This window comes from Haemaphysalis longicornis, unplaced genomic scaffold (genome assembly GCF_048455015.1).
Source record: "Haemaphysalis longicornis isolate Haplotype H1 unplaced genomic scaffold, Haemaphysalis longicornis Haplotype H1 scaffold_4, whole genome shotgun sequence".
Taxonomy (NCBI): Eukaryota; Metazoa; Arthropoda; class Arachnida; order Ixodida; family Ixodidae; genus Haemaphysalis; species Haemaphysalis longicornis.
In genome coordinates, this window is record NW_027526361.1 from 167843817 (window position 1) to 167869122 (window position 25306).

At 46.1% G+C, this 25306-nt stretch overlaps 1 protein-coding gene across 1 annotated transcript; it reads left to right on the plus strand.

The window, feature by feature from the left end:
• LOC144179507 (uncharacterized) lies at positions 1-24977 on the plus strand. Its single transcript, XM_077707889.1, has 4 exons — positions 1-483; positions 9792-9987; positions 20258-20645; positions 22001-24977. The coding sequence occupies exons 1-4, from the start codon at positions 469-471 to the stop codon at positions 22149-22151; spliced, it is 750 nt and encodes a 249-aa protein (XP_077564015.1). The 5' UTR covers positions 1-468; the 3' UTR covers positions 22152-24977.
• The last annotated feature ends 329 nt before the right edge of the window (positions 24978-25306 follow it).

Consider the following 25306-nt stretch of genomic DNA (forward strand, 5'->3'; position numbering starts at 1 on the left):
CCTCACTTCGGAAACTCAAGTCCAACCCTGAGTCTGAAAAGCGCCTCGAGAGTGCAGGTTTTCGCGCGGGAGGGGGCGATTTCGAGGCAGTCGAGTAGCCGAGCAGAAGGAGACGCCGCGGACGCGGGGAGAAACACCGGCGGGAGAGTGGCCGAGTGGCCGGCGCAGAGTGAGAAAGAGTGCCCTTTTCGGCGCTGCTTACTAGCACGATGGCGTTTCTTCAGCGTCAATTGTTCGCGTCGGCCGTGGCAAGCCAGCTGGTTTGGCGAGAAGGGCTTATTAGAGACCCCGCGGCGGCGACAGAAACTGCTCTCCACCGGCGCACACTCTCCAGACCGATCCCTCTCCCTCTCGAATGGGGTCGAGCCACCCCCGCTTATAAGCATCGCGGCGCGAAGGAAACGGTCCAACTTGTCCTGTGCAAATCCATTCGGAAGCGCCGACGTCAAACGGAAACTGCTCTTCGACATGGACAGCACCGCTGTGAGTCTGGCCGCCCCGTACGGATTACGCTTGTTCTCGCTTGCAGCGCGCTCGTTCACGAAAGGTCGAGCTGGGCCAGCTACTTGGCCTGCTGACGCTCTAACGGCGGGCACGAATTTACCTACGAGGATGCGCCAAAATTAACCCATCCTGTTGGTGACCAAATTCGGAGGCGGATGCGTCCGCGCGTGAAACCTTCTCGACAGGTCGCATTCAAGGTGGCTACTAAATTCCCCCAGCCGTCGAGTATATGGTAAACCGCTAAAGCACAGAGCAACTTTGGGTGCCTCGCGCAGCAGCATCGCTTTCTGCTTCCTTCTCATGTACTATACGTCATAGTCCTTCTTCACCGTCAACTAAACATGGTTGATATACATGGGAGTGAGGCCCGTTAGTAACAGACTCTAGGGCTTGAGGCAAGTTCATTAAAATTGGAATCATTACATGTTCGCCATTTAACGCCACAAATTATAAGTACGTTCGCATTCTTCATTTCTTTTGAGGCGCACTCACCCCCAACTTCACTGGCATTTTCTCTGTAGAGCCCTTAAAAGCAGTTCGGCTTAACCTAAAACAGATTACAATGTACTTTGAAATGCCAATTCGCATATTGCGAAGCACTCTTGCTCCAACGGAAGTACGGCTTAAGCTATAATGCATTGCTTGGGTTTTACAGCGCTATAATATCATTTATATGGTTCCCAAGAGTTTTGTGACGTTCTTTGAGGATCTGTAAGCAAAACGCAGCAAAGTAACGTATACATTTTATTTATCTCGCCCCGTAGGGTCCAGTATTTCGCCAGGTACGACTGCTCGGATAAATAAAAATAGCTTTGCATTGGTTATAAACCGTAATGATAAAGATGAAGTTTATTGGCCCATTTATTAAACGAGAAAGGCTGAGGGAAAAAAAATGGTCGTTATCACACCCTGCTAAAGTGGATGTCCAGCAAAGCTGTTGGAAACCACTACAAATGGTGATGTAGGAGGATATGACGTGTTTGTCGTCTTCTCGGCGGGCTTTGTCGTTAGCGGTAGGCTAGTGTCACTAGATAAGGGTACAAAAAATCGGCACCATTTTCTCCTATTGTTCTGTGCAGCCGCCATAATGATTGGTCAGTTCGCATTACGTGACATTTGTTTACACTGCGACGGTTCATGGGCACCGCCATTTTGCCGCTTATGCGTTTTAGTCGGTCAACTCTCGTACACTTAGCTTCTCCTTCCTGCTCTGCGGCTGCGCGCGACTGACTTCATTCCGAATGCGAATCAAAGATAACACGTGCAACAGCATTTCAGATGCAGCAAATGCTGGGTCCTGCGTAGCCTGACGCATGTGCTAGGCGTCATGGGCAAGAACTACTCTATTTATGCGCTTTAGTGCTCTTTAGTCTTGCCAAGCCTTGAAAGATAATCTGCATTCATAACGTTTTCGGCGAACCCAAGGCGGGGAGGAGGAGGGTAAGGGGTTACAGGCGCTGTATTATCCTTAATACGGTATCGATGGTTGTTTTGTCCTTTCCTTAAAGGAATTTTGAGCTCTATGCTGTATGCCCGATTAGCCCGTAGCATGCGCTCGGCGTCTTAGGGCATGTTTGGCCATTTGTCATTTTTTATCTACGGAGCTCGTTTCTGTCCACGGCGATGAAACCGTTTCAGGTCGAGGCATGTCTTTTTGCTTTAAAAAGCGGCCGGAGTAGCTTGGCGGGCCCACAAGCCCCTTGGGTACGTGGCAGCAGTTCGCTATTACAGAGAAACATGTAGTTGCAGGAAACTGCAGGAACCTTGCCACAAACACGCATAAGAAAAGAAGGAATTAGCATGAGACTGCACACAATTTCGCCCACGACAAACTTCGTACAGTTCACGTTCCCCAGATGCGCAGTACATAGCAGGCCGAGAAAAAAAACAAAAAGGGAAACAAAATATGGAAACAGAGAAATTGATTTGACAGCCGGTATCGGTAGTACATGTCGTATACGGAAAAATAAAGAAATATAGCAAAGGAGTGAAAGCTCTGAGATCTTAAAATTTCCCAAATGTTCATTTTTCTTCATTTTTCAGTCTAATAATGTATTAGGAACACTGTTTCCAATACATAGGTTTAAGGTATTTCATACGAAACAACCATTTTGATGTCAATGGATTCCGTTGTTGCCAAAACAGGTCACTGCGAGCTTCGCAGGGAAACACTGCAGAGAAGAAGCGTCAAGAACGCCAATCGGGCTGGTTTAAAAACCAGCGAAGTATTCACGTTATAAAGCAGATAAGAAAAAATAAGAACTCTGCGCCATATGTGCTGCAGCAGCAACTTTACCGCCGTGATGTAAAACTACGCGATAACAGTTATAGTTGCTGACAGGGTAAAAGTGCAGCAGGAGCTCCGGCCACAAGCGTTGTGTGGCCGCTACCTGACTCTCCGCGGTTAAAAAAAATAGTTCGTTATGTTGCAGCTGTTTATACCCACGATTACTAATATGAGCGGCTGACAGTATACCCATCTGATTATGAAGTCGTTGATATATGTTTCATTCAGAAGAATGAATGATTTGAACAGGAAAAAGAAAAGTCATCCTCATTGAAATCTGGCTGAGGAGAAAAAAATTACTCACTGAAACAAAGGTTATTCTTGATAGAAACTATTCCCGGTGTACTTTATACTTAAATCAAGGATATCTGTGATTGTTTTACTGGTAGACAACAGAAATAAACACGCGCACACGATTTTTGGTCTGAATAGTTCGAATTTTGACCGCTGCACGTCGCTTAGCCGTCGTCTCCTTGGAGAAAGTAATCAACATAATGGTAGTCGTTATATTTGGTCGGGCTCGTCGCAGTGCGACTATTTCTTCACTTTGCGTGTGCACTCATTGTCAAGAATTGTAGTCGGTACAAAATCTTCCACAGCCATCATCACCGTTCATCAAGCGTTGTAAACGCAGGGTGGAAGAAGCGGTTCGTCGCTGCTATGGCTGGATGCAGTGCACGGACTGTGTAAGCACAGTGTGAAAAGGAAACCAGTGGCAAAAATTCATCGGTGTCTTTCTGAAATCGGCCGCGATATCAACGGGCCACGTATTGTTTTATGCGACCGTTTCGAACGTAGTAACGCCCTGCAAACACCTATCGCACCGACGCACGCAACGGTGGAGGTGGCGATACCCACATCTCCTTGCAAAATAAGCTGTAGGTACGAAAAAACAAGCGTTATTTTATTCCGCTTAAACGAGACGACAACACCGTATGGCGCGAGCAGAGAACTGCGGGATGTGAAATGTTACAAGTCTAATCATTTTTGCTTCACGAGACACGCGAGTGGCAAGAAGCTTTACGTCAGTTGGTTAGATTGACAATATACGGTGTCATGCTTTCAATCCAGGCGACGATTTCCGACGTGTTTTCCGGCGATATAATAAAACAGCTGCCGCCGTTTCTTTAGTGTCATATCACCGCCCCGCAGTTTACAGTGGAATGATAAGGCAGAGAACACTGACTGGCGGTGAAAATTGATAAAAAAACACCCTTAAACACTAGCATCCGCCAAAAAAATTACTGTTGGGAGCTTTTATCAAAAGAATGAATAGTTACCTACAAATTCATCCGTCCGTAGTTATACTTTCCAAATTGTGCTACATTAAACTTTCATTGACTCTACACTGATGCAGCAGCTTACCGTGAAGATATTTTGTTTGCTGACCAGGCTTTTGAAATAGCATACATAAAGAAAATATTCGGTTCGACATGCAGTTCCTTTAGAGCCATGTCAAGCTTTTGTGGAAGCCTTTTCATTTCTAAAAATCTTACCGAAGCCAATCATCTTCCCCTATGTACACCAAACAGTGACGTCGAACACTGAGAGCCCCATACGAAACTTTAACGAATGGCTATACAAGTGCATTCAATTCTTGCTGCACCTATTTAGACAACTACACTCAACAGGCCCAATAATATGAGTATAAACATGAGATCTAAGTGACTTCTTTAAAAATGTGCCGACATCTCCATGCAAGCATTTCCATTTTGTCCACTTATGCAACCAATCAGAACACCGAATTGGAACAGGGAGATCAAATATTTAATTCTCACTGCCTCTTGTCAAGGTGTCATGGGCTGCTGCACAAGCATTTTCTATTCCTACCCCTTTTTCCAGCCAGCAGCAGTACAGTGGCACTTTGAAAGCCTGATGTTGAATTCATTTTGCTTTGCTGCAGCAGTGTTTTCAATGCCTAATGCAGCTTTAAAGCCTAAAGCAACAGTCTGCACCTGAAAAGCAGTGACTTCAAAGCGTGAATGTGTGGCATGAATTCATTTTAACGTACTACATAAGCATCTTCTACTCTGACCACGACTTTATGGCCAGAAACTACAATGTGCGCCTGAGAGAAGCAGCGACTTCATAGCCTGAAAGTGTGGCATGAATTTATTATAACGTACTATGTAAATGTCTTCAACTCTTCCCGCAACTTCATGGCTAGAAGCTACAATGTGTGCATAAAAAGCAGTGAAATCACAGCTTGAAGGCCTAGCATAAACACATTCCAACGTATTTTATTAGAGTTTTCACTTCTTACCATAGCTTTCTAGTCAGAAGCAACTGTTCAACCTTGCATAGGAGTTACATATCATCTTGAAGAAGAGACGTAAAACCATTGCGACCTGCTGAGCAAGCTTTTCCAATTTTTACTGCGCCTGAAAGAGCCAGAAGCAACTGCGCGCTCAAAAAGCAGCGACATGACACTCTGTACGCCTGAAGTTAAATCATTTTTATATGCCGCATCGCTGTTTTCTATTATTCTTGCAGCTGTATAACCAGAAGCAAAAGTGCATGCTTGAAAAATATGAACATAGCATTCTGAAGGGGTGACATTTCTACCTGTACGTGAAAAGTGTTAGCAATTATTACTGCAGCTCTCCACCCTGAACCACCTTCAGTCACTGTTTGAAGTCTCTCCAACTCTTGTCACAGTTGCTGGAACAAGAAAAACATAAAAAAGGGGGGAAGCGACATTGAATGTAAATTAAAGTATGCTCCATGGGAAGACGCTCAAACATGTCCTCCACTCTGTATAAGAACAACAGTCTATCATGACAGAGGCGTTGGAAATCTGAACGTCTGCCAATACACTATGTAAACCATTTGTTGACACTTAAACTGCACAAGCACCAGAATACAGTCATTAAACTACAGCCATCACAATGAAACACAGCTGCAATCGACAAATTTTTATAACTCATAAAGCCCATCACACAAACTTTGCATGAAGATAAACTGTTGGTTCATTCCTACTAAACGTATTCAGCTATTCCAAAACAACTTTAACAGCTCACGACACTTCTGAGAAATTCCACACTGCACACAAAATACGCCGCCTCAGTCCACGCATAGCCAGTTTCTCCGATGCCACTTTTTGTAGCGATAAGAACATACGCACCATAAGCTTAGCAGGCATACTAAAAAGCTGCGGGCATGTGTATTTTTGGCAATGTATAAAAAAATACGTGGTCATGTCGCGGGGCCACACACATCCCGCTTTCTTCAATGGCGTGGCTCAAAATCCAGCAATCATAGTTTCGTTGTTTATTCACCCCTCTTATATACGTTTTGAAAATGCTACTGATTATGACGACCAACCAATGACAGAGATGAAACGAAACGCCACCACATTTGATTACCTCAACAATACTCGCACTCGTTCATACTTTTCTATGTGCGATAATGTGCCATTGGCATAAACAGAACGCCATAGGCACCCGTCTCTCGCAGGGAGGCAGGTTCATACCGATTTTCTTAAAGCTACCCAGTCTCCGATAATTGTGAATGAACGTTTAATTCTTCGCAAGTCCCTGCAATATTTCTTCACTCATACCTGTGTAGGCCACGGAAAAAAAAGACGCCACACCGCTGCTCCGTTCGTAACCCGGCGAGCTAAAGCAATGCGCGAATCAGTAAGGAAAGGTACCCTACATTGTAAGATTTCGCAATCGTCTTAATAACGTGTAAGGCTGTACGAGCGGCCGTATCCGGCCAAAAAACACCCCACACATGTTTGGACAATCCGCGTCGGGCCAGACGGACACCAAGTAGGCCTGCGCTCAACATCTGGCGCAGCCTACGCTCAGAGAAAGAAATGAAAACGCTTGCAACTTGTCACCGCTACTGGCGTAGACGAAAGCAAATCGTGTTATTTCTTCACACAGGTTCATCATCCGCAACCTGCGTTACACCGACACAATTTCCACAATCACACCAGCAACAGATGCACCTTCGACGCTTCGCCGTTCTCAGATCGATTTCGGTGACGACGTTCCGCGTAAAAAGAGCCCACCAGTGCCACCCCGATTTCCTCACGTACGTACAAACCACGACGCCGCAAGACACACACGGGACACATGTCGATAATCGGCTTCTTGATGCACTACAGCGCATTCGTAACACAAAACGCATACAGAGCTTTTGGTTCTCGGCAACCTCGTTGTCGCTCGACGGCGCAGCGGTCGGCCAGCGAGCGCGGCCATATTGGAAGTAGTTCTCCTCGCAAACGTACGTCGCAGGCGTCACACAAATGGCGAGACGCCATTGGTTGCGGATGAACACAAAATCCCTTTGATCTTGAAAAACCTCTGCAGAGTTAAGCTGTCACCAACTGTAGTCTTCGGATCGAACGACGTCCAAGAAATCCGAGTAAATGCATACGCATTTGAGTCTAGCGCTGTCTACTTGTAAATGGTACCACAAAGGATTTAAGCAATAACACTAATGACATTAAAACTGCGAGAAAGGAAGGAATGAAGAAAATTATTTAATTGACTACGCAAGGCAGGGGTGCCCGGGGCGTGCACAGAGAACCGAAAACGAGACAACCGCTTCTTAATCGTAGTTCTGTTTGTTCATATATGTGCACAAGAGCTGTGTTTGCCATTCGGCTTAAAGCATTACCCGTAGGAAAACAAAATGCGATATACAGGCGCCAGGACAGGTAACAGGGGCTGTGAACGAACGCTCTTTTCCTCCTAGCATAGATCACTTTCAGCGGTCACTTCTGTTGAGTGAGCTGCTGATAGTGCTGTAAAAAGAAGTAGTCGTCGTTAAATTAATAAATTTGGTAGCCGGATCGACTCATGACAAAACCGACAGGTCCACAAAATCCCCAGGGGGCTGATCCCACGCAGTCATTTTTACGGCACAAGAAAGAAAAAAAAAACAGGTCAACAAAATATGCATTCGGCCAAACGTATATCTATAGGTTTTTCTGACAAGGTCAAAAAGGCTCGATAGAATTCTTCTGGTGCGCGAGAAAAGAAGACGACCGTAATGTTCGATAGTCACCAACAAAATGCTCGGTCATTTCGCCTGCTTCGTACGACAAAAATATTCCAAGACACAAAAAGTGTGAGAGCTAATGAAGAAAACAGATTAGCAGTTGATAACCGGAACCCCTGTTTTCAGTCATCACAAGCGTTTTTCGGCCGGTCGATTGAGCAATCGAAGGCACGTTTCACTTGAATCTGCTAATCGTGAATCCGTCAGTGGTTTGCCGCCAACTGCCACGCGCACTGTACTTCTTACCCTCTTCTCCAAATACTACTCGGTTTCATGCACACTATGCAAAAGAACATTTACAGTGGTCTTCCGCACACCAAAGTACAAAAAATGTAAGCAGCAACGTTTTTCACTTCGCGCAGATAGCGTATTCATCATGTTCACTGATCATGAAGTTATTCTCATGCTGAAAATAGAAAATACCTTAGTGTTCAGTAGAAAACTGGAGTAAGCATTTTCAGGGTTGGGAACGTAACACTTCTAACGTAATACATGCTCTACCACTACGAGAAATGCAAAATTTACCCTTACGAGAAGTGCGCGCACTGTTACACTTAATTCCTCGAAAGTATGAGACCCAAGATGTGAAGTTTTTGTGCCGCTGTACTGGGGGGGGGGGGGGCAGCGAGCATGTGGAGAGAGATAATGATAGAAGAACGAATCGATGCCTCCATTTGCCACGACAAGGATGTTGCTCTCGTTGTGCGCTACACACAACACTAACATTGAAGAACCCTGTTGACAATCAGGTGTCTAGCTAGATTATGACCTTAGGCATAACTGCCTGTATAAAAAGACCAGTGCCTATCTAAAAAAAGAGTGCCTATGACCTACTAAGGAAAACCCGCAATATTTTTCCCTTGGCACACTTATCTGACTCCACTATTCGTTCGTGCACTCTCCCATCACTTACTGAATAACCGTGTGGAGAAAAACCTATAAAACTCACATTGCCCCAGTTGAAACCACAAATAATCAAGCCATCATAATTATCACATCGAGTTAATTTCATACACATGCCAAATACCTGTATGGAAATCGTGGCGTTCTTTGCGTTGCACATCTTGTAAAACAACCTCAGTATCTTACTTTTTTTTACTAGAAGTAACGCCCTTCCTTCAGCTACTCGTGGTATCAAGATTTTTCTGAGGCTGTTAGTTTATGAAAAATACTATTTCGCCTACAGTCCGAACAAATTACGACAAAACAACTCGATTTTTCATCCATTACTATTTTTTATTCCCTACCCAAGTCTATTCACGCATCGCATCTTTTAAATCATCCTTTAAGTCCCCATATGTATTGGTGTCAGATTCCCTAGTCTTCCCGACTGCATATAACTATGCGGATATTAAAATAGTCTTTTTCGATTGATGTAATTCGGAAATATTCATGTGTGTTCTTGCTTGGTTTTCAATAATGTTTATTATTTTTCTTCATTTCTTGTGCGGAGTATGGAATTCTTTGAATGGTTCTATCCATTTATTATCACTTGACCACGTTCGTTTAATCACGCCTTTTGCATCTTTTCTGTATGTTATGGCTCCGGCTGCTTCCTAAAGCTTTCATTTATGCTCACATTTCTCGGAGGTCCAGATGCAGCCTTTCAAAATTGGCCGCCTGCTGTATGCTCTATCTGCGTAACGTGACTAACATATATATAAAAAAATGTGTTCCTAATGTCGGATTCTGGTTTCTATATGCATGATAGTAGAGTTAAGTTCGTGTACAAGGTGAAGAATTTTTTGTGCGACGCATGTTGACACAAATTGGGTGTCCTGTCTGTAAGTGAAGCTATGTTCGGGTAATGCCCCGGTTCCCTAGTTAATGCGCGCACATTAACTCGTCTGATCTGTCCGAATCTGCCAGACTTAAGCAGACCAGACATGTCTGCCTGAGTGTGCCGGTCTGCTCTGCCCGAATGTGTTGCCCGCTCGGGTGCGTCAGTCACCTCAACCGCCTTCCCTGCTTCCCTTTCGGCCCGCAGACTAGTTTGTGCCTGTTGCTGGCCTTGGCCTGCGCCCCCACAACGCTCGGCCAGCACGGCTACGGCGGGGGCGGCGGCTACGCGGGCGCCGGTGGCGCGTACGGAGCTCAAGGAGCAGGAGGAGCAGGAGCTGGAGGATACGGCGGTGGTGGCGCTCTCTTCGGAGGAGGAGGAGGAGGAGGCGTCTCATACGCAGGTACGTACCTCCGCACCCTCGCTCGGCCTAGTCCAATCTGACAGCCCAGGCAGCTGCAAATTGGGGGCTGAGGCTCTGTATAGGCAAGATGGACTCGAATACTGTTAAGGTAGAGGACATAACGGAACCTAGAAAAGCCGTCAGCCTTGTCCTTTGGCTTCTTTTCTTTGCTTATCTCATAGGGGGTTACAAGCTGCAACCGCGTCGCGCCGCCTTTTATGAACTCCTGTGATTCCCGGATGAAGGTATTCGTTTGAGCCGCCATGTCAATATATCTACACCAGGTGGCCTGTTCTTTCTCTTGTCGTGATGTGAGCCTTTTCAAGGCTAAAAATTTCAGCCTCTAGATTACCGAAATATCCAAACCCGCCACCAAAAGGCATAAGACACTGATTTGCGAATTTCCCTTGCTGAAGGTGACTAAATCACATTATTGCTCGCGTTATTTTATTGAGTGTGATGGAGACAAACGAAAACAACTTTATATGATTGTTCGTTTCCATCAATCTGTAATTGCTGTGCCACGCACCGATCGCCACCTGGAAGAGTACGCACACCTCTGAATCTTTAAACATGTTATAGCGAACTTTCTCTAATGAATAAATGCCTGTAACAGCCACTTTGGTTGTCTGCGCACCGAGAACTCCTTCACAAAAGGAGTTCTCCTTCACGAGAACTCCTTCAACTCCTTCAACAAAAACTACGGGCCTCAGAGCGCGTGTGGCCCAGTAAAATTCGTTTCGTCTGCCCGTCCAGCGTACATTCGAAGTGGCCGGCAGTCATTCCCGTTCCTTTCGCAGATCAACCCACGGCGTCAAACTTCCTTCATTTGTTGGTCGTATAGTGAGACGTCATTTGAATGCATTCTGTCTGATGCCATGCGTTTGCCGTGAGGAAATCCGGCCTCCGTCGCACTCATCCCGAGATAGGCCAAACCAGGATGTGCAGAATGCGCGCGCTCAGTTGCCCGTGGCTTGTAAAGAAACTGCGGTGCCTACGTCGCTCACTTCCTCGCGGCCAAAAACTATTGCTCACCGCTTGGCCACGCGGTCAAAAAGCTCGCGCGCCCACTTTAAGCTTGTGTTTATTTTTCAGTCACTTAGCAACACTGCTCGCCCCTACTTGGAGCCAGAGTAAAGTGGGGAACATGGCAAAGCAGCGAACGCAACGTTGAAACACCAAAGTCTCAGCACACAGCAATTTCAATTATGAGAGAGGAGAGGGAGAAAGGTAGAATGCATTTAATGGTGAAAGCGAGGTTAGCCAAGCCATATCGCTTAGCATGCTGCGCCATATGAAGGAACGAAAACATGAGGGTCTGTGCACTCAAATAAATAAGTAAATAAAAAGTACTAAAATAAATAAATAAAGAACGAGGTGATGCGCACGAGTGTTCAAGCGAATTTAAAGAGTTTGGAAAGCACATACACAGAGTTTGGAACTTAAGTTGGTCACAGCACTTGTTCCAAGCCAGTACTACGCAAGAACACCAACAGAGCTTTGGTAGCCCGTACGGCCTGGTGTGGGTCCGACCAAGGGCCCAAAACTGCCCTTATTTCAAGGCCGAGGTGGTGTGGCATACACAAAGATGTTAGGAGAGTCTGTCTTGGCACTGTGAAGTTTGGACAGGTACAGATGGCATGTTTGATGTCTTCTGTTACATGGCATGTTGGTAATGTGGTGAAGTGTCCAGCTAAATTTTGCAGAGGGAATGCCGTGTGTACGCCACGTTGAGACGTAGGCGGTGGATTGATTGATTGATTGTGGGGTTTAACGCGGCGACGCAACTAAGTGATGAGGTGCGCCGTAGTGGAGGGCTCCGGAATAATTTTGATTACCTCGGAATATTTAACGTGCACCGAAATGTCGTGCACACGGGCGTTTTTGCTTTTCGCCTCAATCAGAAAAGCCGCCGCCGTGGCCGGAAATCGAACCCGCGACCTCGTGCTCAGTAGCGCAACGCCTTAGCCACTGAGCCACCGCGGTGGGTCGTAGGCGGCGGAATACCGCTTCCTCACGCTTGCTGAGCCCAGGAGGCATCTTGAAGCTGCATTTAGGGTCAATGATATGCAGAGGCGTGTACTGACGATTCTTGTCGGTCCAAATGCACGGCTGTGCGAGGGTTGCCGCATCCTTTCTTGTAAAAGGAACTGGCAGCGGTGGAACAGAGAGGCTGGCAAGCAAAAGCAAACATTGCTGGTCAGTTCGAGATCAATTTTAGATGCGACTGCATCTCATTCACTCGCCTTGTCCCTCCATACGGCGTTGTTGTTGTCTGTCCACACCCCTCCCCCATTCTCCTCGCCGCGCGAGCTCCGGTCTCCGCCGCTCACCCCCTCTCCTCTCCGATAGCGAACACTCTCTCGCGAGGGGCATTGGATTGGATTCGATTGGGTTGGCTTGGCTTGGCTTGGCTTGGCTTGGATTGGATTGGCTTGGATTGGCTTGGATTGGATTGGATTTGGATTGGATTGGATTAAAGTGGATTGTGTTGGATTGTGTTGCGTCATAGCCACGCCACGTTGCGCCATAGCCGCGATCGTTCCATCACCGGTGTCCCGATTTCGGGCACGTGCATAGACTTGATCTTCGCTGCAAATTGCACGGTGGTCCCGTTACTTCGCCATCCACTACCCGTACACTTCAGGGACCACAAGGCCGTCATCGTTAACGTTACGCCGCGTGCTAAATAAAGAATACATCATACGCGTTCCTCACACGTTTCACGCAATAAGAGAATCAACTCAACGGAAACACCAAGTGAACCCCCAAGATGCGTCGCATCTCCACAGGATTCCCCTCGCGGGAAGGTGGGGTAATTTTTTCGAGATGAAATCGAGATCAATTCGAGATCAGTTGTCACGCGATCAATTGGAGATCAATTGCACCCCAGTTGGACCCATGACGCCCTGTAAAAAATCTGGAGCATTTCCCCAATTACCGGTAGGGCAACTGGAAACATCTGACGAGATCGCGCACGGCGCGTACGTGATACCGGGTTTTTATTGTGTCAATACGGTTGTTTTGAAATCGCGAAAAGGGAACGGTTCTAGATAAGAGAATACACGCATAGATCATGGAAAAGGCGTGCAATAGTATGCCTTTATCTCATAAACCCCTTATTTATGTACCTTTAGATCGTTCGTAGATGCGTTTACTTAGTGCGCAAAAAATCGTCGCAAACGTTCATTCTTCAGTTGCGATTTGTGTCTTTGAAGAACTTACGATCAAGTTTACGCACTTTCAGTGAAGGTTGGACGTACTTTTAGCAAAATTCTTGACTCACTTTTTACACAATTTTCGTGAGAAAAAGCTTGCACGCTTTTCACGACTTTCTTTAGGATAATGGTCAAATTTTTAAATTCTTTGAAGCAGCAAAGTATTTGGCTGGAAAGGCCAGATGGTATACGCGCACATGTATCGAAGTAACGGCCATATTGCAGAGGCGGGGACTACAACAACAATACAGCAGCAGCGAAATCTTGTTACTAACCTGAACAAAGGAATGTGTGACGGGAGCTACTCGGGTAAAGAAGCCAGAAACAGTCACTCCAACGCCGCCTGTATAAACATTGCCTAACGCGTCGCGCGCCTTTCAATGGGAAGGGTAGGGACGCTTAGTTCAGGCGCTCATCCGCTACGTGGCACGTGCCGGCGGACATCTCGCCTTACGTCACTGCTCGCGAGTCGCGAACTCTGCACTCACCTCTACGACGTTGTCTGTCAGCTTGCCTGTTGGGTTACAAGAGCAGTTTCGCTCACATCTTAGCCGCGACGGGGCGATAGTTCCGGGGCGCACCGGAGATCTCGTTCAAAGTGTCGCTCGCTTCATACGTGTCGCTCGCTCACTATAACTGACGGAGGCGAAACTGAAATAGTGTGAGAACATTAATTGTCGTGTAGACAAATGGGAACAGAAAAACGATATTTTCGGATAATGCAGCCATTATTTTACTGATATTTTTCTCTCTGAACGATTTAGGGAAGAAAAAATTGGTGCACATTCTTTGTTCAGGCGCTCACTTCTCCCATTACTTTCCAAATATATCACGTGCTCGTAAATTTCAGAAGGTTATAGAAAACAAAAGGATAAGCATCTGAGGGTCCCGCCACGCCGTATAGTACAGTATAGTTCTCAATTTTAAAAGTGCGTACCGATGCGGAGTGCGAACCGCGGGGACAAAACAAGACCGGAATGCGGAGGGTACAGAGGGGGGATGCCACACCCAGAAAATTTCGGGGCCCGTGATACAAGTAGATAAGCGCGCAAAGCCGGCATTAGCCTGCGGCAGCGCAAGTCATTTTACTCCGAGGCAAAACCGGTTTTATCAGCGACAAAGACAGACGGGCATGGTGAAAAAGAAGGCGTAGGAGCGCCGCCTGGGTAACGCTAAACAAACTTTCAACTATTTTGCATAGTTTCCGAGAAGCGGCGCTGGCCGGCGGACATGAAAGCACGCAGGAAGGCTACGGAGCGGGGAAGGGTAGGAGAGAGCAACAGGAGACTGGCTGTTTGGCCATTTTTCGCTCACGCGTTAGGCAATGATTATACAGGCGGCGTTGGTCACTCTAAGCGTGAAAGGCGATATTGGTGAATTAACGCCAGTTTTCTGGTGCCTAACGAATGAGCCTTGAAAACTCAGAGTAAAATAACGCCACCAGCGTAAAAAATTCTCACGGGTTGCGTAATGTCGAAAGTGGCGCCGGAGGAAACAAACGTTCGGGCTGAACGCATGCTTCGCGATCTACAAGTTCATAAAAACTTCGGCACTATTTTAGGTTATGAAAAAACATTTTTCTTTTATTTTAACAACACGTACAGCAATGGTCGCACACGAGCCAGTATAGTTGCATAGGGGGACTTTCAAAAAGGCAATAAAAAATTCCTGACAAAGTGACATCCCTTTCTCTCCCCACCCCTTTCTCGTGCAGTTCACCGTGAGATCACGTGTATGTCAGCGCAATCTAAATACCCAGAAAAGCGCGTACAGAGTAAAAAACAAACAAAATTGTTATCAATTGTGGAAACGAAAAAATAAGTGCAAGTTTTCACAGAAAGTCTCGTTAGATCGTTAATAAGGTAAAACGCGCCGACGCTTCATAGGTGCGCCGTAGTAGGGGGCTCTGGATTAATTTTCACCACCTAGCGATCTTCAGCGTGCCCTGAAATCTCGTACATACGGCTTTTTTTTTGCTTTTCGCCTCCATCAGAAAAGTGGCCGCCGCGGCCGGGAATCAAACCCGTGTCCTTAGGCTCAGCAGCACAACGCCTCCGCCACTGAGCCACCATGGCGGGTTTACAGAAAGTCCAGAAATTACATGCCTAATTTCATTTTGAACGCTAGTTCAGAGTTATTATCTTGTCACAATCATGGTTAGAATTCCAGGGTGATTGTCTAGCAGATAGAGTAGCTGGTAATTCTGTTACTAGTGACCCAACTTTGGGCGAGTATAAAACCGAAGGTTTATATGGCCAGGCAAAAGAAAAGCCCTCAGTTCAGTGTACGCATACGACTCCTCTGGCGCAACCCCATACGCACGCGAAAAAAAAACATGTTGGGGAGGAGTTACAAGGGGAGACGATTGGCTGGGTTTATCGTGCGCGTTTTATTCACAGCAATAAAGATGGCCAGCTGATTGCCAACGGAAATGGATTGTAAAAACAAAACATTCTTGTAAAGCAACGCCAAATTCCTGTGTATGGTTATTGAGAAAGAATGTGTCTAATAATTACGGTAGACAAGAAAATGGCATAAGCGATAGAAACTATAGGTATGCACAATTTTAACAACACAAAAGAATACGCAAACGCTCAAATATAATGAGAAAAACCATCCCTTCCGCTACCGGGAACAGTGGTCACGGGAACCTTGTGCAGCGCTGTGAAACCGTGAACCAATTGCTCTTTCAAACCAAATGCCAACCATTGACCATTTGCCAACCAACCATCGGCCTTTGGCTATGAGTACGCACAATGTTAGTCGCATTTTTTGTTACTTTCGCTGAATAAAGTAAATGGATGAATGAATGAATGAATGAATGAATGAATGAATGAATGAATGAATGAATCCTTTCCTGCGCGTGGCGTGGCCGGCCGACTGTGTTGCATGTGCTCATTCACGTGGTGCCCTCTGCAGTGTTCGTCTCAAAGCCCGCGGCGGCCGCCTCAAGGCGGGTGTTTCGGTTTCCAATTATGTTTTCAGTTGATTAGGCCCTTTTTCCGAATATTTTCCTTGACATTTCCTCCGTCCCAGTCCATAAGGGACACTGCTAGCCGGTTTTTGTGGATTTAATTTAACATTTTGACTTTTTTTCCCGCTTTGCTGTCAAGAAATGCCGACTAAGTGAGGCGTCGGCCTCTGGCCTGCGGGGCTACCAGCGGCGGGTGAGGAGGGTTTTCGCCTACGCTGCCAACTGCAACACCGATGGCAACACGAATCACCCGATAAAAGCTTCGCTTTAACAGACTTTTATAAAAATTAAGGAGTAAAACACGGGTAAGCAGCAGCCGCGCGTTGCCGCTTCTCTGCTAACCCATCTGTACTGAGTGGATGGGCACATTTTACTTTGTGATGGGTAAGTTATTTGCCTAACCTCATATTTACAAAAGCTCACAAAAGCACGTATTATGTAAAAGCGTATTTGCATCACTACTTGTTCGCAGTTAAATATAGCATAACAGAAAGGTTTTTAAATTGCTAATAATTGTCAAGGCGTGATGGTTCTTGAAGATGGGAAAGCTGAGACTTGTATATGGTGCGTTTTCAATTATGCGTAAAACACATTTTGGAGCAAGTACAAGTTTTATACCCATGCTTTCTATTTAATACGTATAGTAGAACGCAGTGGAAGAGGCGAGAATGCACTAGGCTGTAGTAAAGTTGTTTTTCAACCAAGACGTGGTAAATGTTTAATCTTATAAACCATATCGATGAACCGCGTTACATTTCTTCGTAGTTTGTCCATGCGAGGCTAACTTAAATTTTCATTGAACACAATACTGAGGAAATTGTGTGAAGTAATTTGTTCAATAATTTCGATTTGGAAAGTGACAAAAACATGTCACTTCAACGCTTGTCGCGGTACGTGAGCATATAGTGTCTCGTTTTTGGTGTGCTCAAGTCTACTAAGTTCACACTAAGCATAATCAACATTTTTTAAGTTAGCCTTTCTGGCCTTTCTGATCCAAGAGCACTGCCAGAAAAAAATGCGTTACGTTAGTGTCTACTGCAAGGTTAGCGGCAAATTTAGAATATCAGTTATATATAGTGACAAAATATATGTAAGCCCAGAATACCTTTATCTGTAACACCAAACATAATTTTTCTTAAGCTGGACAAAGAACACTATCTTTGGGTATTGAAGCCCATTGCATAAAAAAACATTTAGTTGAATGAGTCGGGTTCTCATAATTTCGTATGTCAGCTTTTTGATACTACACATGTTTTGTACAATCGAGGAAGTTTTTGAAACAGAAACTCCAATCGTGAATAATGTTTGTTCTCAATTATCAGTATATTTATTTTTTACGTGTAGTATTCCCAGTTCGGTTCACTTTTGTTTTTCCAAGCTGTACACTTGTTCAGCTATGATGTGTTTTAGTTTACAAAAGCTTAACTTTTGTACAGGTGACGTTACGGCGCCTATTCAAAACACTTCAAATTAAAAGATAACTGTGCAGCTTCCCTTGATATTGTTCAAAGGGTTTCTAAATCAAGTGAAGATATTTGTGGTGAGCTTAGAAAAATTTCCTTCAAAATCGGTTATATTTTTATGTATGCGACAAAAACGTGATTTTTCACACGCACTTGCATTAACAAAGTGTCAAATTGTGGCGATGCCATCACATGTCACAGCTGCCGATGAAAAGGCGTGCCGCTTGTAATTACGCTGCATCATCACTTTTCCAGCAAAATGGTGCGAAGCTAGCGTTTTTATATGAAGCAGTTTTATTGCAGTTGCTCACGTCGCTATGACATCTTTAGTAGGACCATTGCATTTTCGTAACCATAGCGCAGAGAGTTGTGCAGCGAGTTTTGTGCGGAACAGTCTCGGAAGAATAAGTTAATATGAATTAACCATATTGTTACGAATTATTATAAATTATTACCGGCATACGGAGACTGTACCAGAATTGCAGAAACGCAGCAGCAGGAGGTCTGCACACAACCAAAAATACTGTGGTGATAAAGTTGATAGGGATGAATTTGTATGAGGATGAATTGTACAATATAGCTTAACGGCAATAGAAGGGATATCTACGCCTCCTCCCCTAATGTTTCGCCGAACCATTGGTGCGCATCTCTAGCCAGAAAAATGTATAATGTCATAGTCACACAAACACCACGCCATGGTGCAACTAACACATACAAATATCCCATTAAGCATTTGATGGAAAATGTTTACGGAATCCTTCTTGTTTTTATGGTTTTGAACATTCAAATGAAGCAAAGACGATTGGATGTCGGGAGATGTTACGCCACAGATTTAAGAGAATAATGTTCGTAACAGCTATTTTGAACCGGATAGCTCGTCATTTGGAAGGGTTCGAGTGTCACTCAGATTACTTTACAGTTGCATGTTTGCATTTTTTTGCAAGATTCACCGGCTCTCTTATTCTGATCACCCGGTCTCGAGATCCACGGTTCGAGAAGCATCCACTTTATTTTACGCATCCATATAGCCCGGAGGCACAAATGTCGCACACACCACTTCAGCTGAGACGTGGGATGCGGCGCTGCCCTGCTCGTTCCTTCGTGATCAGCGCTCAATGATCAAGATGGAAAAGGCAGGAGCCGCGCACCTTGGGCCCAGAACCTCCGATTCTATCTCTGACCTCTCTTTTTGTTGCCCTTTCCTCTGACCTCTCTTTTTATTCTCTAATAAACGTTTCTACCTTCATCCCTCCTGCCTGGTAGGTGATGATCTTGGAGGGGGGGGGGGAATTGTTGTACGCAATAAGGGTGCAGAATTTGTGATAGCGGCCCACAGCCAAAACTACTTTGTCATGCGCCGCCGTTAGTGGAAGCCCACACGGTCAACTGAAACACTAGAGAATATGAATTTAATACGTGAAAACTGCGTAAACTTCTGTGTCTCACCTGGTGCGGCCATACCTTACGGAATTCCTTCCAGCACGCTACGAGGCAGGTAGCGAAAGCAAAAAACAATAAATAATTTACACGACCTTGATGACAGTGCACGGTGCTGCTGCATTTCTGAACAAGTTACCAGCCGGTTACTCACTCACAAGTTACTCACTGATAACCATTAAAGCTCCAGACGATATTAAGTGGTTCAATAAAAGGAATGAAATGCGATATATATATATATATATATATATATATATATATATATATATATATATATATAAGAGAAGAAAAACTTCGAACAAGGTAAAAGCACGATTGTGGCCTACGTTTCAGCAAAGAGAACTTGCTTTCCTCAGGGCTTGCTTTCCGCCCTGAGGAAAGCAAGTTCTCTTTGCTGAAACGTAGGCCACAATCGTGCTTTTACCTTGTTCGAAGTTTTTCTTCTCTTGTGTTCTCTACCATCTTCAAAGTTCTACTACTCCCTATATATATATATATATATATATATATATATATATATATATAGACTGAAAAGATAAAAACTCACACAGAGCGCGAAAAAAATAAGGTTAGTAGAGACAGAGACAAACGAGAAAGACTTAGAAAATAAAAATAAGTTTACTGACGTTTCAGGGAGAGGACTCCCTTTCTTCAGAGGGAGTCTTTCCCTTTCTCCCTTTCTCTGAAGAAAGGGAGTCCTCTCCCTGAAACGTCAGTAAACTTATTTTTATTTTCTAAGTCTTTCTCGTTTGTCTCTGTCTCTACTAACCTTATATATATATATATATATATATATATATATATATATATATATATATATTATAAGCATTTACAAACGCGCAGAAGTAGAGTTTGTGGTCCAGTACAAAAAACTAATCAGTTCGACTACTTGCCGCCACGCTGGCCGCATTTAATTTTTTAGTAACCCACGTGTAAATCACGCAACCGCATTTCCCCACAAGGCACGTTCAGCAATCATAACAAGTGCTGGGTGGATTCTTTCTATTCCTTGAGCAGAAATAGCGCTAGTTTCTTCGCATTGTAATCGCTTTACAAGATTAATCTAAGCCCTCGTGCCTGTAAGCGTTAAAAGATATCAGTGATTTCGATCGCTTTGGCAATATATATTCCTCAGCGTTTTCCCTGGGCTAACCTCTCGTCCCTGTGACGTCCTACAGCGGCAGGCGGTGCTGGTGGTGGCTACGGCGGCGCCGACTACGGCGGAGCGGCAACAGGCGGCCAGGCCGTCTACGGTGGAGCAGCCCAAGGCGGCGGCGGGTACGGCGGCGGCGCGAGTCCCTACAGCGGAGCCTTCGACTTCACCAACAACGTGAACCACGCCGGCTATGGAGGCGGTGCCGTACAGGCCGCCACCGGCGGAGGCTATGGAGGTGCCCAGCAGGCTACCGCCGCACAGGGCTACGCGGCATCCGGAGGCTTCGGAGCCCAGGGCGGAGCGGGATACGGAGCAGGCGGAGCGGCCGGCCTCGGAGGCGGCTACGGTGGAGGCGCCACTCTCGGAGCTGCCTCCTACGGAGGTGCTGGAGCGGGTGGCTACGGTGCAGGGTAAGGGCTGCAGTTCGGCGCACTCGGCCGTACCTCCGGTGTGACCCAGACGTTTGTGCGCATGCTCGAAGCCAGAGTGTTGTGGGAACAAGCGTGCTTCCCTCGACGCAAACAAGTTTCGCAGAAAAGCCTTCGTCCGGCGCCTTTGGCCGTAAAAGGGCACAAAGATTACGCTTAAAAATAATTAAAATGAGTAAAATCAGTTGAGCAGAACCTTAGGATAGTTTCGCCCTAGAGCGCACTTTGACCAATTCAGGGCTTTAGGAATACCATTCGAGCCCTTATCTCGGATGACACTTTAGCTCCTTTTTCACTACATGAAAGCGAATGCCAGTCAAGTGCCCCAGCAAGAGGGAAGCAAACTGTAGACTTCAAACGGAACACCGAACGAGACTGAAGCTGGAAAGAAAGTTCAAATGCCACATGAAAATTTGGCGTTAGCAGACAGGGATTGAAACACTGGCACCAGCCAAGTGCATCTCGTTCATATGTTCGTAGGTAGTTTCGCGCTCCAATATATCCCGTTTCAGTTCAAATAAAAAAAATGGGGTAGGTAATAAACAACTGCCGCAAAAGGTGCAATGATTCCGGAAAGTTAACAGCATTTCATGAAAGTGTTTCGTGGCAACTTAGTCACAAAGCTGCCCGTGCGGCCTTTTGACACACAGGCCTTACGGCGATCATCAAAAGCAGGTGAAACTTTTGCTGTTGGTTGAAAAAGAAAGGTCCTTATTCATTGGTGAGGGGTATAATTTGTGAAAAAGACTGCAGAAAATTTGACTTTGACAGGGAGGAAATATTCGTTTTTCTAAGTTGGCAAGTTCTTGGATACGACAGGTGCCCATCGGCTTACGAACCTTCAACTACAAGTCGGCCACAATTATTATTTGCCCGTAAAAAGTTGCCCAGCGGTATTTCTAAGGTCCGGTTCATTTTAATAAAATTGTTTCTGGAATAACATGCGGTGTGGCTTGTAGACCTCATGTAAATTGCGAATAGCGAGGCTACAAAATGCATCTGCTGCTATACGACCATGAACTCGGCGGCGAGGGGTCAAATAATGTCATGTCTCTTTATTAATATACCTGCAGCGTACCCTGCCACAGATGCGCACGAGCTGCTTGCGCACTCTTGGGATTTACCAAGCGTGCGCATATTATCATCTTGCCGCATACTGTGAAAGTAGGCTCATTTGTACGCTTGTTGACTGAGAGGTTTCGCTTTTCGTACAGTCGACGACTTCCTCAGCGAAAGTCAGCTCCTACTAGTTGACTTCAAAGAGCATAGTACGCGCTTACATTGGAAAGGTACGCAAGGGAGGCGCTCACCATTTGCTCGCCCTTATATGAACGCAGTGCTGGCGGTTACGGTGCCGCGTCCGGACTGGCCGGCGCAAGCCAAGTGTACGGCGGCCAAGGAGGCGGAGCCGGTGGCTACGGAGGCGGTGCCGGCGGCTACGGAGGCGCCGGTTTCCATCAGCAGGGAGGCGCCGGCGGCGGCTACTGATGAGCGCAGCCGTTGGTAACGCCAGGGTCTCCCCGACATCGACAACGTTGGCGAGGGAGGAAGCGTCTTGCCGACCACGCTACTCCCTGAGGGGCCCCCCCCACTACACCCGACCCTGGCACTTACACACCCTTTTAAATCAAGGAGGCATCCAGTGTCTCCGATATGCCTCTCTCATCGCTTGTGGCATGAGACAAGAGAGAATTGTCCATGTCAAAAGCTGCCAACTCATCCGCCGTGTTCCCGACGTTGTAACTGATTAGCGGCGTTTTTCGCTGAACCTGCAGTGAGCCCAACGCAGATGCATGAGCGCGATCCTAGTGAACCAGTGAATGAAAGGAGGTCATGCCACCCAAGCTACAGGATACCGTATCGGACTCACTGGCATTGCCGTGGCGCCAGCTGTCAAGCTCTAGTTAGTCCTACAAGTGCTTAAGAATGGGAGGTCAGAATAACCACGTGCGGCTAGTTTGTCTGGTTCCTATGCTGCATACGTTTTGACCTTGTACATTCCGCGGAACCACCTGTGGGGAATAAGTCGATGGGAAGGAGGGGCAAGTGCTACAACTAGTAATGACGATGATAAGTCTGCTTAGGTAGTAACACCTCGCGCGAAGGAACGGCGCCGTGCTCACTCGACTTAAACCATAAGTGCCGCCTAGTTGAAATTGACCCGAGTTGCAAATCCTACTGATTTTTTGAAAGTTGACTGAGCCATCAAACGAATTTTACTTTACGTAGTACGCAACTTGTAAGGCTTGAGATACGTTTCTGTATTTTGAAATTTCTGGGCCTGTCGAGATGGGTGAAGTTGCCTCGCCTGTTACGCAAAAATGTGATTTGCGAATAGCATTCGGAGCAAAATTGACAGTTTGGGGCTGACATAGCGCCCGTACAAGGGCTGGGAATCGGGTGGGCGTCGTCTGTGGTGGTTTACACGAGCCGTTCGGCCGTGTAAGGGATGCCCAGATGCCTGGAGCGAACAAACGACATCACTTTCGTTGCCCAAGACTTGTATCAGCAGGCATGGGCTAGAATTCTCGGGTAGCCTTATAATCTTTCGCATATTTGAAATCAACGGCGCGAAGAAAACGTCTTGTTTTAAGAGAGGGTTGCGCTGTCTCGCAAGCAGGCGGATAGTTGTTTGGCAGCAGTCTTTCGTGCGTATACCTACACATACAAGTGAGAGACGAAACGTGTTCCCAGGCGCGTACCAATATCAAACGCATTCTTTCGAAGCTCCTAAATACCGTGCCAAATAAAACAAACATAAAAAACCAACGCTGAAATAAAGCTAAGGGACTCCACATGGATTTAGTGAGGAACGTGCGTAACACGAAAAATTCCTGCCGCGTATAAGATAAGTTGGCTGTTACGGTTAACCTACAGAAGATGTCGTTCGTGCAAAGCGCCTTATTAAGCACCTTAGTGAATACGTTGCTCCCCTTTTTGGCTTGCAGACAATGCGGCAATTCGAGGTCAGGCGCAATAGCAAAATCGAAGTTTACGGGTGTTTAAGCAATCGGTTCCTCCGCTGGCCACGCGCAGGACCCTATTACTGATCCTGCCTCCGTGAGCGTGTGGCGTCGTCGCGCCCTGTCGATCGTGTACAAAATATTTCTCTAAAGCGGAGCCCTTGCGCCCCCTGCATGCACTGTGATCCCACTATTGCGGATGTTTTCTGTGCTTCTGCGCAACACTGCTTTCCCAATTGCGCTAGTTAGTGACTGCCAGTATGGCAAGGCCAACGACAGAAAGGATAGCAATGGACGCTTGAAATTCGCATACTCAGTTGCTCGAAAGGTTTGGGTGCCAGCTATGGTAGCTGAGCTTGCCGAAATTCCTAACGCACAGTTTGTTATTTTGTTAGCAATGTACAGCACATGTCAGCAAATGTTTTCGCGACTGATCTGCGGAAAGGGCGACAGAATAGGAAAGAACGAGGGAGCGCCTGGCTGCGGTGACCGTGCTTTGCACGGCTGCCGACGTTGCTCGGCAGGATGCAAACCGAAGCCCCGCCCGTCGCCTGCCTCTGACAAAGCGCACGTCGCGCGCCGTCTCAACGGGTCCTGTGACTCTGGCCGCGCTTTTTACTTAACTTCAGGGCGGCACAAAAGTGTGAAGCGGAAAGGACGGGGACGAAATGCCGATACTGGTGGACAAGAAATGGAACGCCAAGCAGCTAATGCTACTGCTAAAACGGGCGAATATGACCACTGCGATGCGCGCAAGAAAAGTCGTCTTGCCGACTTTTAAAAACCGAACAAGGCGTGTGCATCCACTCAAGTCACACGTTTACGAGGACGAGGGACGGTATGCCAACGCGAATACGTTGGCATCTCGTATTTACCCTCAAAAACAATTCCTGAGATCCCCCGGTAGATTTCCCGCAATATTTTTTCGTCGTATTAGATACGCTGTGTACCGGGCTCGTCTGCGGAACGGTAAGGGCACTCTGCACAACGAACCAAATTACCTTCGTGCAGATTCTCAGTGCTGTAAGCAACGTCTGTCAATGCGGCAATCACTTGAACATTTCCATCTGCGATAATGGTCTCCCCAACCGATCGTTTCCTATTGCCCGCGCACCAACGATTTTTGGCCGTCGAAGTCGGTCAGAATCGTGAGAAGTCTAGTGAGTATATCAGTACTGTGTGTTTTGACGTGTGATAAAAATCGTGTGTAGAGCAGTTTGTGTTCGTTGTACTTCTTTTTTGCTGTAAAAAATGTCAGTGTTCGTTTCTGTAAAATAGAATTGGTGGTTGCAGAAATGTTACACCATGTAGGTGTTATTTAATAAAGATCTCTACCAACTTTGAAGCTGTCCTGTTCTTGTTTGTGGTCTTCCCAACTTGGTTGCAGGTGGCACATGGCATTTAGGCCTGCAATTGAAATGCTGGAAAGTAAACTCAATTTGTATTCATAGCGGATAATTGCGACTGCCGCATCGTATTTTTCGAAAGGAATGATAGGAGAGATTGCAATGCCAGACATTGGATATATAAAATTACTTAAAAAGGCCATTCAGACAAAGTACAACTTTGTTTTATTCGGAAGATTAGGTGTTTTATAGTGCCCCGAGCGCTTTTCCTCCCGAAAGCGATGCTTTAGTAACTTATAATTATTCAACTTCTGTTAAAATTCTGATTATCCCG